The sequence below is a fragment of the Nipponia nippon genome, unplaced genomic scaffold, assembly GCF_047370975.1.
Source record: "Nipponia nippon isolate SJK-2023a ecotype South Korea unplaced genomic scaffold, ASM4737097v1 scaffold_28, whole genome shotgun sequence".
NCBI classification, from domain to species: Eukaryota; Metazoa; Chordata; class Aves; order Pelecaniformes; family Threskiornithidae; genus Nipponia; species Nipponia nippon.
Genome location: NW_028262345.1, coordinates 4,450,663 through 4,462,707, shown reverse-complemented (window position 1 = coordinate 4,462,707; position 12,045 = coordinate 4,450,663). Strand labels below are relative to the sequence as shown.

The 12,045-nt window shown below is 61.1% G+C and overlaps 2 protein-coding genes across 2 annotated transcripts in view; one reads left to right on the top strand and one right to left on the bottom strand.

Moving 5' to 3' along the window:
- The first annotated feature begins 1,468 nt into the window (after positions 1–1,468).
- The window catches only part of SORL1 (sortilin related receptor 1), a 53,279-nt gene continuing 42,702 nt past the window's right edge, over positions 1,469–12,045 (top strand). Inside the window, exon 1 of the mRNA XM_087763236.1 lies at positions 1,469–1,660. Coding sequence (XP_087619362.1) covers positions 1,469–1,660 — 192 coding nt within the window. The remainder of the gene's footprint in view (positions 1,661–12,045) is intronic.
- Positions 3,565–11,932, bottom strand: LOC148054994 (uncharacterized). The gene is made up of 6 exons (XM_087763232.1): positions 11,913–11,932; positions 11,707–11,809; positions 9,566–9,637; positions 8,825–8,910; positions 5,112–5,235; positions 3,565–4,343 (listed from the first exon to the last, which is right to left on the bottom strand). The coding sequence occupies exons 1-6, from the start codon at positions 11,930–11,932 to the stop codon at positions 3,897–3,899; spliced, it is 852 nt and encodes a 283-aa protein (XP_087619358.1). The 3' UTR covers positions 3,565–3,896.

Genomic DNA, 12,045 nt, shown 5'->3' with positions numbered 1-12,045 from the left:
AGACCTTTAAAACCCACGGGGGCTTCCCGGGCATAGCTGCACATCAGTAACTGCCTGAACTACCGGAGACGCTGCTTAGAAACCGCCTTGGAGAAAAAAAAGGGACCGGGCGCGCGTGCTGCGAGCGGGACCGCTGGGCACGGACGCGAGCGGCAAAGAGCTTCCACGAGGTTAGAAGAGCTTCAAAACCGCAAGCGGAGCAGATCTCACGCTGCGGGCCGCTCTGCTTGCAGTCAACAGTGGGATTCCAGAGTCCAGAACAGCTACAGCGTCCGGACAACCACGTCGCCTGTCTGTCCCTGCTCACCTAGCTCAAAACGCTTGATCGAACGCTCGGTACGCCAGGAGCGCTGCCCAGCCTGCTCCGACAGCAAACCCCTCCCGTCACGCAGGCAAGGAAGGGCGATGCTCGTAGAGAGCACGTACGCCTTTTCCCTCCTGACAGAGCCTGCAGGTCCCGCTGCGGACGGGCCTCCTGCTCCCAGCGGGGCCACGCTCGGCGGCACCGACAGAAGTCCGGGGCGTCCCTGTCGTGACGCGCGGGGCGCACGGTTACTCCGTGAGCGCGCGATAGCCGCTGGCCTAGGACACGTGGGCGTCTGTGCATGCAGCCGCAGGTTTGGCCTCTGATTTCGAACGTCCCCAAACCAGCAGACGACCAGTAAGAGCAGTAGATCATCGGTAGGAGCTGCGCGTTGCTAGCTGCAGCAACAGAGGGGAGTCGGGCTTTGTCCCGGCACGTGATTTCCAGTGCTGTCCCCATCCTGGATCGTGACCCTCGCTCGGCCCGCCCCCGCCGAGATGCTCTGGGGCTCCCCGCGGGGCCTCTCACGTTTATTACCCCCTACGCGGCCGCAAGCGACATCAGTGACAACCCGGGCCCGGAACGCTGTCAAACCTCAGCCCGGACGCTTGCGCGGGCAATCACGCCGCTTCCCGCCGACGCCGGGGTGCTTTGGGCCCGCGTCCCGGGCTGGGGGGGCACGCCCTGCCAGGGGTGTGCGTGGGCAGCAAAGAGCATCTAGGCTTTGTTGGGGGGGTGGGAAAACCTCACGCGTCCCCCAGAGAAAAGAGCCTGCAACTCCTTTATTTTACGCTACTTTGACTTTATTCGGTTTAGCTTCGTTCCGTTTGACTCGATTTCACGTCGCGTCGCTGCGCTTCGGTTTATTGCGATGCTTTTAACTTCCTTTCGCTTTATTTCACGAGGATCCCAAGGCATCCTCCAAAGGGAAGAGACCACGCCACAGAGCCCGGGTTCGGGGAGGGGGCCCCGAGCGTCCCCCGAGGGGAGCGGGCGGCGGGGGCGGGATGCGGGCGCGGAGGGGCGCGGGGAGGCGCGGAGCGGCGCCGCTGCCCGTTGCACATTCTCTCCGGGCGGCGGCGCGGCTCTCCGCTCCGCCCGGCTCCGGCTCCGCTCGGCTCGGCGCGGCCCCGCACGCCTCGACCCGGCCCCGGCGGCACGAACATGGCGACGCCGAGCAGCGGCGGGGTGCGCCGGGCCGCCCCGCTCCCCCGCCGCCTCCTGCCCCTCCTGCCGCTGCTGCTGCTGCCGGCGGCGGGCGGCCATTCCGCGCTGCTGCTCCGCGCCCCGCCGCCCGCCGCCGCGCCCCCGCGGAGCCGCCGCGCCGCGCCGGAGCCCATCCAGGTGTACGGACAGGTGAGCCGGGCCGGGGGGGACCCGCCGGCCCCGCGGTGCTCGCGTGGTGCGCGGTGCCCCCCCCCCCCCCCCCAAATACCGCGTTACATCACCCCGCGCCGCCCCCGCCGCGGGCAGTTGCGGGGAGCGCTTGCGGGGGGGGGGGGGGGGGGGACGAGGGGAAAAGAGGGTGCGGAGGGCGGCAGCGCTGCCGCCAACTCCGGGCACAGCCGCTCGTCCCCGGTCCCCACGGTGCTCGGTGCCGCGAGTGGGCTGGCGGGGAGCCGGCCGCGCCGCTCGGCCTCGGCGACAGCGCGACGCGCTGCAGCCCCCCGCGGCTCCGCTGCGGGGTGTGCGCGTCTGTCTGCGTCGCGCACTTGCTGCACGGAAAATAACTTGCACGGCCGCAGGGGCTGGAGCGGATCCCGCGGGGGGATGGCCGGCATCCCCCCGGCGCCCGCGGGGAAGGGTCGGTCGCGGCGGCGGGGGGGGGCAGGTTGCTGGCAAAGCAGCCCTGGCTACGCCCGGTAGCTCGGTTGCTGCCCGCAACGTGCCCCGTTCGCAAAGCGGCCGACGTTTAGACGTGCAGTACCGCTGATCTCTGCCTACAGCTATTCCCGCCTCTCCCCGTTTCTCCCTGATCCGTCTCAAACTAGTGGCGCTATCGGATTTGCATTTTAGGCTTGCGGGTTCATCTCCAGCAAGATGAGCAGCGGTAGCTGCCGGGCGGCCAAGGGCACGCGCTAGCGAGACGAGCTGGGTCAGGTCGTCCCCTCTGCTAGTTCGCCAGATGGGAAAGCGAGTCCCTCCGGCTAGGAGCGGGCAGGAGGTGGGCAGCAACTCTTCACCTAGAGACGCTCGCAAGCTAGGCAGAGGGAGGTGACTTCTGGTAGAGGACATTGCTATTCGTGAAGCACCGTGCCCTTCTCCGTAAGAAGGGCTCCTCTCTGCGTTTCCGATCCATCCTCCGCTGCTCCTTGAAAAAGAGGGGGAGAGGAGTCGCTCATCGCTGAAAAACATAGAAACTGCTATTTCTCAAAGTATCCCTGCTCGGACTCGATTCCTTGGCAAGTTTTGCTGCCGGGACCGTAAAGGCTGCCCCTCGCCGCCCCTTTTGCAGACACCCGTTGCCTTAGGGGCGATGAGGAATTACACCCAGGCTGCCCGGGCGCTCGCTATGGAAAGCTTCGGCCTTAGAGAGTCTACTTTATTTTTTAACTTTCCGCACGCTGGATTGCGCTAAGTTGTCCTACTTGACCCTCCTCGCTCACGCTGCCTGCGTCTCATCACGTGCCCAAAAGGCTGCCGGGAAGGTGAGCGGGAACCAGAGGACAAGGCACGCTTCAGGCAAGGCTTGGAGCCTTCGGCGACATCTGCGTCGCCTCCTCCGCTAGCGCTTTCCCTTCCGGGTGCCCTATAATTGCCCCTTTTTGCTACTTGCAGGATGAGAAAGAGCCAGCCACGAGACGGGACTAGCTCGAGGGGCACGCGCGGGGCTGGTGCCGCTCCTAAAGCCCTGCTCCTCCCTTTAGAGGATGGGGAAAAGCTGTTCCAACTTCCCTTGAAAATCTGCTTCGCCTCCTCTACCTCCTCAACATTTGGCTAGTTTTAGCTTAACACCGCTACCCCGCTTTAGAAAAACCGCAACGCTCGTCTCTCATCTACGGAAAGACATCTGTAGCGTTTTGCCTTCTGTCTCCCTGTGGCTTTCATCTAGCCCGCCTGCCTGGCTCAGCTAGGGACTGTCCTCTATCGCCTGGACACGCGGCGGCAGATCTGAGAGGGCGCGGGAGTTCAGCAAAGTCTGCCGCTGTTCGGTCTTTCCTCGTTGCCTTAAGCTTTCAGAGAGGATTCGCCTGGAGAACAGAGTCGATCCCGCCGGCGGCGCGGCACACGGTTTCAGGCTAGCGTACCAAACCCACCCCTTCCGCTTCTTTGGGGCGGCACGCACCAATTTGAAAGCCCGGGTGCTGCGTGTCACTAAGAAGAGTTTATTGACGCTATACAACAGTTCCGAGTTCGCCCGAGCGCTACAGTGCTTTAAATCGGGGCCTGCTCTAATAGAGAGAGCCCGCGCGTCCGAGCCTCTGTTACAGATCCGACCGCGCAGAATTACTAACGCCTAGGAAGCCAGAAAGCCGCGTAACACCGCGCTCGGGGCTCTCGTGCTGTGTCACGAGCGCCGAACGATCCCTGCTTCCCCCCTCCCTCCCCTAGGTCTCTGGCGCTTCTCTAACCCCAGCAGAAAATAGCGCAGTCACAAAAAGCAGTCCTCTTTCAGGGACATCATCGTAAGAGGCAGCGCTCGGACCGAGCATCCTGGTGCCGTGCGGCTGCTGTCCCTTATCTGGGACGCGTCCTGCTCCCGTTCGCTTGGCAGGCCGCTCGGCCATATGCTAGGCCCTGGCTCGCGCCCCGAAACTCCCTGCCCTTCCCCGGCTCTCTGCCGCGGTCCCGACGCCGCCTCGTGGGACGGCTTAGAGCCCAGGCTCGGCTCAGAGGCGAAGGAAAAGCGCGGCGCGGGAGGTCGGTGCTGCCCCTCGCCGCCGCGGGTGATGTTGCCGGGGGACCGGAGCGAGAGGGAGGGGCGCATCGCCCCGTCCAGAAGCGAGGAGGGGAAGAAAGTCCAAACCCTTTGGGGCTCCTCGGGAGCCAAACGCAGCTTACTCGGCACCGTCAGTAACAGGCTCAGAGCCCTCTTGCCCTAGACACCAAAGACACAAGGACAAAACATTACTTGGATTCCTCGTCCGGATCCTCACCACCGATCGCAATCTTGCCGGGCAGGCTCGCGCGGCTACGGCAAAGCTTTTCGGGAAACCGAGTGAACGACGAGACCGGTAGCCTAAACCCCTGCGCCTTCCTGGCTTTTCCCTGGCTTTTCCGACTCCAAAGCACCAGCAACCCCGAGACCAAACGCACGCACGCACGCACGCCTCCAGAGACCGTCGGCTTCGAGACAGAGCGGGTTTTGTTCCTTTGCGTGGCCCTCACCTCTACGGGACTCTTGGCGAGCGTTACAATGGACAGACCGTTACGAAGCAGGCGCCGACACGTGACGGGTCTTTTCTAGGACACCGCTGACGCCAGAGAAGCATCCCCAGGGCGAGACGACTGCTGCCCGCGTCCCCCCGGGCCGGCGGCGCTCCCCAAACCCCCTCCGGCAACCGCGGCACCGTACCCTGCCCTCCCTCCTCTTCCTGGTGATAAACCCCGGCTACCGAAGCGGTGGCTCATCTGTGGCCTGCCCTCCTGTCCCTTAACAGCCTCCGTGCTCTTTCCTACGCATCCCTGCTCAGACCTGGACGCAGGCACTCGGCTCCCGAATTTTACATTTCTAGAGTGCATCCCCGCCATCCCAATAAATCCCCTCCCCTCCTAGGGGAAAGCCAGCCACGAACCACATCGCCTGCGAGGACTTCGCTTAGCGCAACAAACAAGGAAAAGAGCAGTAGCCGCTTTGGCTGCCTACCTGCGTGCCGGGTCGAAGCGTCTTCCGTGACCCCGAGGCGTGCTGTCTCACGAGTGTCGTGTCGTAGCCGTGGCAGACGGCGAGGAGCAGTGCGGGGCGGGATGCCAGCCTCTGTCTCCTGGTCCTGAGGAGTAAGAGAAAGGATCACCGTTACGGACCGCATTTACACCGCTGGGCTGCTAATACAGGCATACAGGTCGAACCTTTAGCCGCAGGCATCCCCTTCCCTTCTTTGGAAAGGGCTTATCCAAAACCTCCCCCAGAAGCACGCAACTCGCAAGAAACCTTTGCCTTAAACCGCGCTGGGACGAAAGACATCTTATCTAACCGCTGACGGCTCCTGCGGCAGCCAGCTCGCCCCGCGTGCTGCCGCTGCGAGGCCTCGAGCCTCTCCCCGCGGCTCCTAACCCGCGCACTGCTGTCGCCTCTGTGCCTCCCCATCCCCTGAACCGGCGTTATTGCCTGCTGTAACATCAGCTCAGCCCTCTCCCTCCCGGGGGGACCTACTTCATTGCTCTCAAGCTGCCTGATGCCAACCAATCCCGCCTTCGAGAAAAAGGACCAGGCTTCCGTCGTTTCCAGGCCATTTGCTACGAAATGACCTTTTATCAGCCCACCTACTTAACCTTGACACCCCCTGCCCCTCCGCACCGATGAAGACCAAAGATGACTTCCTCGGCTGCTAGCACTTAGAGTAGCACAGCCCGCATTAGATTAAAATCAATGCCACACCACGATGCCGCTCGGTGATCTTAATCTTTAAGAGAGAAGTTTTTCAAGACAACCGAGAAGAAGAATTCTCCCCCCGTTGACGTAACGCTGCCGCGATGACGTTGCGCAGGAGACGTTAACGTTGCCATCTCTGGCGCTGCACGCTTGCAGAGTACCAAGCAAGCAAAGCGCTCCCCGGGAGACGAGCCCCTCGCTAGAGCCGCAGCCACGAGCGGCTCGCGGGCAGAGCTGCGCCCAGGCTTCGGGAGTCCCTTCCCGCGGCCCTCGTGCCGTGCGCTGCACTGGCCCGGGCCGTGCTGGCGAGCTGCCCAAAAATCCTGTTAGCGCACGGTCAAAATAGTGCCTGAGCAGAGAGAGCCAAAGCTTCTCTTCTTTTGCGGCCGCTAGCCCGTCCCAGGTGGAGAGCCCACCTTAGCTCCCTTCCCTCACAACCTGCAAACTGGCAAGGAGCCTTTCTTCTTTCAGAGAAGACAGCAAGTGCTTCGCAGGGTAAACGCCATCCAGCTGTACGAACGGAGACATCAATCACCCTGCGTCGGAACTGAACCGTACTTAATTTTGACCTAGTTTGCCAGCCCGGCGGAGACCTTCCCAGATTAGACTTTACCCTTCTGGAGGTGCCGTGGGTGGCGATGGCACGTCCCGGCAGAGGGCTGGCCGCAGGCCCCCAGACCCCCCGTCCTTCCTTCCTCACGTTTGCGGATACCCCTCCCCATCGCCGCGTCTGCCCGGGGCACGGGCACCCCTGCCCCTTCCCCAGCCGACCCGGGAAGGTTCCCCGCTCCCAGCGCTTGCTTGTGAGAGCTTGCCAGGAGAGACGGGTCTCCGGAAGCCACACGGTTCCTGCTCCCGGCACCGCAGCAGCCGCGAGAGGCGTTTGTGTTTTTATGCATTACTTCCCCTTCGGCAGGTTCCTCGCAGACCCTGCTGTTGGACTAAGCGAGCGTCGCGGTGTCCCAGGGGCATCGCTTCAGCTTTCTGTAGCTGTAATGACTAGCTCGTGGCGCGCTTCACCGGCAGCGCTTTAGACCTTTTCTGCAGCTTTCCTCCGTGCTGTGGTTACGGGGGAGTGACTTTCATCGGCCCTTAGCCAAATTTGCCGGGACAGCGTCGATTCCCCGTCACACCCTCTTTCCCCCCCGCCGTCAGTTTAGAAAGAGAGCCCACCTCCGGGACCTTCTCGCTGAGAAACCCGCTCGTTTCTGGGGTAAACGGGGCTCCCGCCTCGACCCCGATCTTCCCCCTCCTCCCTTATCCTTTTCCTTTCTCCTAGAAACGACAGCTAACGGAGAGCTCTGTTGATGGTGGTGGAGAGAAAACAGCCCTGCAAGCAAACGATTTCAGTATTAACAAAATTAACATGGGTCTGGCGCTCTCCGAAATGAGTCACCCGTGTTTCACATCAATGATTTCAGACCCTGGCGTTTTCAGTCCAAGCCACGAGCAGCGCTACGGCAGGCACAGACTGTATTTTAAAATATCACGGCAGGGCTAGAAACAGATGCTCGGGAGCCGAGCAGAAGGTACAGTAATGAAGCTTTAGTGGGAGCGCACGGGGAATGCGGCGTGCTGGGAACGCAGTAGCCACCCGCGACGCTCGACTCGTCCGTGATGCCGGGCTATTGCATAAGCCTTGCCGGGCGGGGGGAGGCAGGGGAAGCGGGGACGCAAAGGCCCGGCACTCGTCCGCGGCGGCTTCCGGCGAGCCACAACGATGAGGAGCCTGGTGAGAGCACCTTTCCTTTAAAGCCCTGCGCTAACCTAGCTGCGGGTTCGCTTCTGACCCCTTTCAGCAATAGCTTTCTTCAGCCCCATCCTCGTTCCCCCGGCTACCGGGTACAAAACGTTTAGCCGATTCCTCTTCGGCAAGCACCTCCTGACAGCCTTCAAAAGCCAAGATCTGAGCTGCTGGCAAAACTTTGACGGTTTCGGCAGCTGCTGGTGGCCACAGAGGCCCTTTGCTCTCCGATACCGTCGCTTATTGAGATGTACTAATAACATATTAACTCTTCAGAAATCTCCTAGGAGCTGCATTTGTTTGTAGGCACCCCATTTTCAGTTACATAACAAGGATGGAAATACACGTACATTATCCCTAGGAGTCTCTTTTCTGCACAGCCCCAATTTTACAGCCTTGAGCCTCAGCCCCCGAGCAGTCGTACCGCATCGCCTCCTGATTAATAGCGAGCGCCTGGGTCGAGCTGCAGTCCGAGCCCTATAGCTGGAGCGGTAACCCTCGACAGAGCAAAGCCGTCGACGCACACAGTTAGCTCCCGAGCCCGCTCGGCCCCCAGAATAGCCCCTAATGCCGTCCTGACGCTCGTCACTGCGCGCGGGTGCTAGGTGTTATAACAAGTCAGCAAGCGAGCGATATTTCTGCTTGCAGTTCATCACAGCTAACGGCACGATTTCTGCACGGGGAAGTTACGCTTCCTACGCAGAGCAGCTCAGCCTCGCTGGCGGCTCAGAGGCTGGGATTTCGAGTCCTCTGGTGACGGGAAGGCCGGAGATGCTGCCAGCAACCGTACGAGTAGGTACGGCGAGGTGCCTGCACCAGGGTCGATCGTCTCCTAGCCAGCCTGTACCATTTTGAAGCCCAGGGCTTTCGCTCACGCTGCAGTTTGTCACGTGCGAGGGGCGAAGTGCCTCTGCCGAGCTTTGCGACCCAAATCCTGCCGCAACCTCTCGACTCTGGGCACAGGCAACCGAGAGGAACGCGACGGGAAGGGGAGCCGGCGCTTAGGCGTTGTGGGCGCCGAGGAACGCGGGATCGGGGCGCTTCCCCCGGCCCCGGGCGCTCGAGGAGCTCGGCACTGCACGCTACGCACCCGGGTCTGCTCGCCTACCGACGGTCATTGCCTCCGGAGGCTCGGCAGGGCACCGCTACCGTCTCGGCGCAGCACCGTGCCTCCAGGCAACGTTCCCCCTCCCAGCCCAGCCAGGCTCCAGCTATGCCCCTTGAGCCGCGCGGGAGCTCGTACCTGCTCTGGGGTGCTCCCGCGGGACGGCAGGTCTGGGGGCTGTCTTCTCGTGCTGTTTCTGCAGGGAATTCATTTATTGGAAGATACTGTTAACAAAAAAAAAGTATATAGCGTGAGCAAAGCTAGCAGCATTAACTACTTTAACTAGAGCTACAAGCAGTCTCTGCTACTTCTTGGCTCCTGGACTTCGTTTGGCACCTTACATATTAGGAGGACGACTTAGAATTTCATGCGTATTTCACATACACTTAATCACTTGGCAAAGACCAAAACATTTCCCCATTAAGTGGAAGTTATGCTAAATGCTGTTTCCATTAGGCACCAGCCGTTGGCCGTTCATAGGTTAAACTGGTTCCCGAGGAAGGTTTCCTCCGTCAGGGGGACTCTGTGACAGCGGGCCCCTGCCAAAGGAGCCTGGTCCCAGCAAGCAGGGCAGGGTTACACGTGTCGGGGATAACGGCCGCCTTATTGCAAAGCTATTTCACAAAAAACATCCTGGTCAGTGGGACATCAGGTGCTTTTCACCCGGGACACGATGCGGCGCTGCTGCCTGGACAGCAAAGACTCGGGGTCCCGTTTGTTGCTCCCCTGCGCCATTCGGTCCCCGCAAAGCTCCAAAGGGCCGCAGCAGGGCTGCTTGGCCGCCGGCTGCGATCTCCCGCGCTGGGAACCGGCAGAGACAAACACGTGAGGCTCCCGAACCTGAGACGCTGGTGCACGAGCCCTTCCCCGGGGACTTACAGTATAAGGCAACCTTCCGGTGGCTTCTCTTTCTTTACACCCCTTAGCAAGACATGCTCTAGCAGTCTTTAGCTACTCCTAAACTTTCTGCTGAGCACAGCCCCTAGGCACTCGGTACTGCTCTTCCTCCCTGCTACCGGGGAACCAAATCTCACTCGTGCCCAGTTTGGCCTTTATATAGGGGCTCTGCCCTCATTAGGCTGCCTGAGATCACATGGCTCCTAATGAGTAACGAGGCTCAGCTGGCTGCCCCGAGCCCAAACACAGTGCCCCTGCTCTTTGGGTTTCACTCCACTTCCCAGGTCTCCCTGCTCCGAGGAGGGGGCTCGCTGTCTCTTTTGGCTCACAGGAAAAAAGCTGTAGAGGTTTATTGCCGAGGTTAAAGCAAGGCACGGGTAGAAGCCACCTGTGGTTTTTCTGATTTTGAAACTGTCCTAGGGTCAGATTTCTCGCAGCAAAAAAAAATGCAAAGCGCGACCGAAACGGCCACGGAGGCGGCGACGAGCCCCTCTTGGCCGAGGGGAGCTGGGGAGGGCGCGCACAGGGCGATGTCTGGCACATCTAGGCTTTGGCTTTCCTTGGGGGGAAGCGGGCAAATCTCCCTTTTGAGGGGCTTTCCCGGGGAAGGGAGGCCGGGCAGGGTTGCTCGCTTCTGTCTTTGAATGCACAACTATGGGATCCCCCTCGCTGTCCCCTTCCCCTCCCAATAAAAACAAAACTCCAGACGGGCTATTAAACCCAGCCCTTTGCCTGAAGCCAGCGGCCTCAGCCTGGGCACAGCTGGGAACCCAAAAAAGCTGCACCCAAAATAACTAATATAGATGTAGGAGATCTCGATGGGGTTATTCTGCTTTTAAAGGAGGGGAGGGGGATAGGGGCTGGGACTGCAGAGCTGCTCTGGATTTCAGACCCGAGGCTGTACGCCCGCTGCCTCAGCGGGCATCAGCAATTCCTTCTTCTCCGCCCTGTTTCCCTGCATCCTCAAACAGCGTCGCTTCTTTTTTTCCAGCGGGTGCGCAAGGCTACCGCTGGCTTGCTTCGTAGCCAATGCTGCTGCCTGACCTAAATCTCCGCTGTGTTTGCTCTCCGGGTGCTACGGCCTGGTTTGCCCGGTGGGGGGGGGTCTCTGGCCGGGCAGGCGGGGGTGCAGCTGGGGGCACGGGCCCTGGGGGCTGCTCGCTGCCTCCCTGCCAGGTTTTGATTTCCCCCCGCCTTGTGTAAGCCTATTGCATAAGAGGGATTTGAGGGCTTCTGTTTTACTCACCCTCCCTCTTCCAGAATAAAGACCTTGTTTTTCCAAGTGCTTTACTTGCCAGTCGCTGGCAGACGTTAAACTGGCCCCTTACCCCGAGCAGCGCTCCTCGCCGATCCCGGGGCCAGCGGGAGCCACGGGGTATCAGGCCCAAGAAGGGCTTAGTCCTGTATTTTTACAGCTTCCCAAGGCCACGAGCTTCGGGGTTACCAGCCGGCGCCTGAGCTGCGGCAATGGTGGCTTGCCGGGGACTCAGGCACGCGCGTCCGCTGCTGCAGCGATCGGGGCGCCCGTCCGTGGCCGAGCTGCGGCCGCTGCTGAGGTACTTCGCCTGGCTTCCCCGGCAAGGCTGGCCGTTCCCGCTCGCTGGGAGCCGTCGCTACAGACCCGGGGTTTTCCCAGAGGCGCCTGCACCTTCAGCTCCCGCCGCAGCGATGCTGCGATAGCTTCCCCATAGAAACCGGCCCTTCGCGACCGGCGCGGTTACAGCGCTGCCAGATACAGCTCACGCACGGGGAATAACGGGACTGTGTATGACTGCGTCTGTTTCGGAAACCGGCACGTCCTTTCGGCTACAGAAGAAGTCGCTGTAGAAGGGCGACTCGGTTTCCCTGTGGCCCTTGGCCTAATCAGCCTGGGTTTGAAATCACTTCTCGATCCTTGGTTTTAGTTTTCATTCTCATTGTTCCTCAAATCCTGTTTCTCTGAGGAAGAATAAAGGGAAAACTGACCCCTTCAGGCACACGCATTTTGCCAACATGTTCATGAGAGACGCTGCTTTACGTGGGGCCGTGCTCCAACGTCACCCCCGCCCAGGGCAGCCTTCTCTTTAACTGTTTGGTGGCTTGCAGCGAGTGCTTGAATACCACTGCTGCGGCGGCCTCCGTACAAGCGACAGCAGCCCCGGCTCGGCGGCACGGTCTGCGTAATCCCCGTCGCGTTGGCAGAAGTCTCCGACCCCCGTCACGATGAGCTGCCGCCGGTTTGCTCGGCTGCGGTTTAAACGAGGAGGGGGGCTCTTTCAATGAGACTGCGGGGAGAGGTGGGAGCACCGCCTGAGAAAGTGGCGGTGGAAAGATAAAGCCCTTTGCGCACACCCAACAGCCGTGGGCCATCCCGATGCGTTTTAGTGCTCTGGGCTGGAGCTGAGCTCAGCCCGATGTGCCCACAGGCACGCTTCCCGGCTCCTCCGAGGTCTGAAGAGCCGGACACACGATGCCGCTCTGCT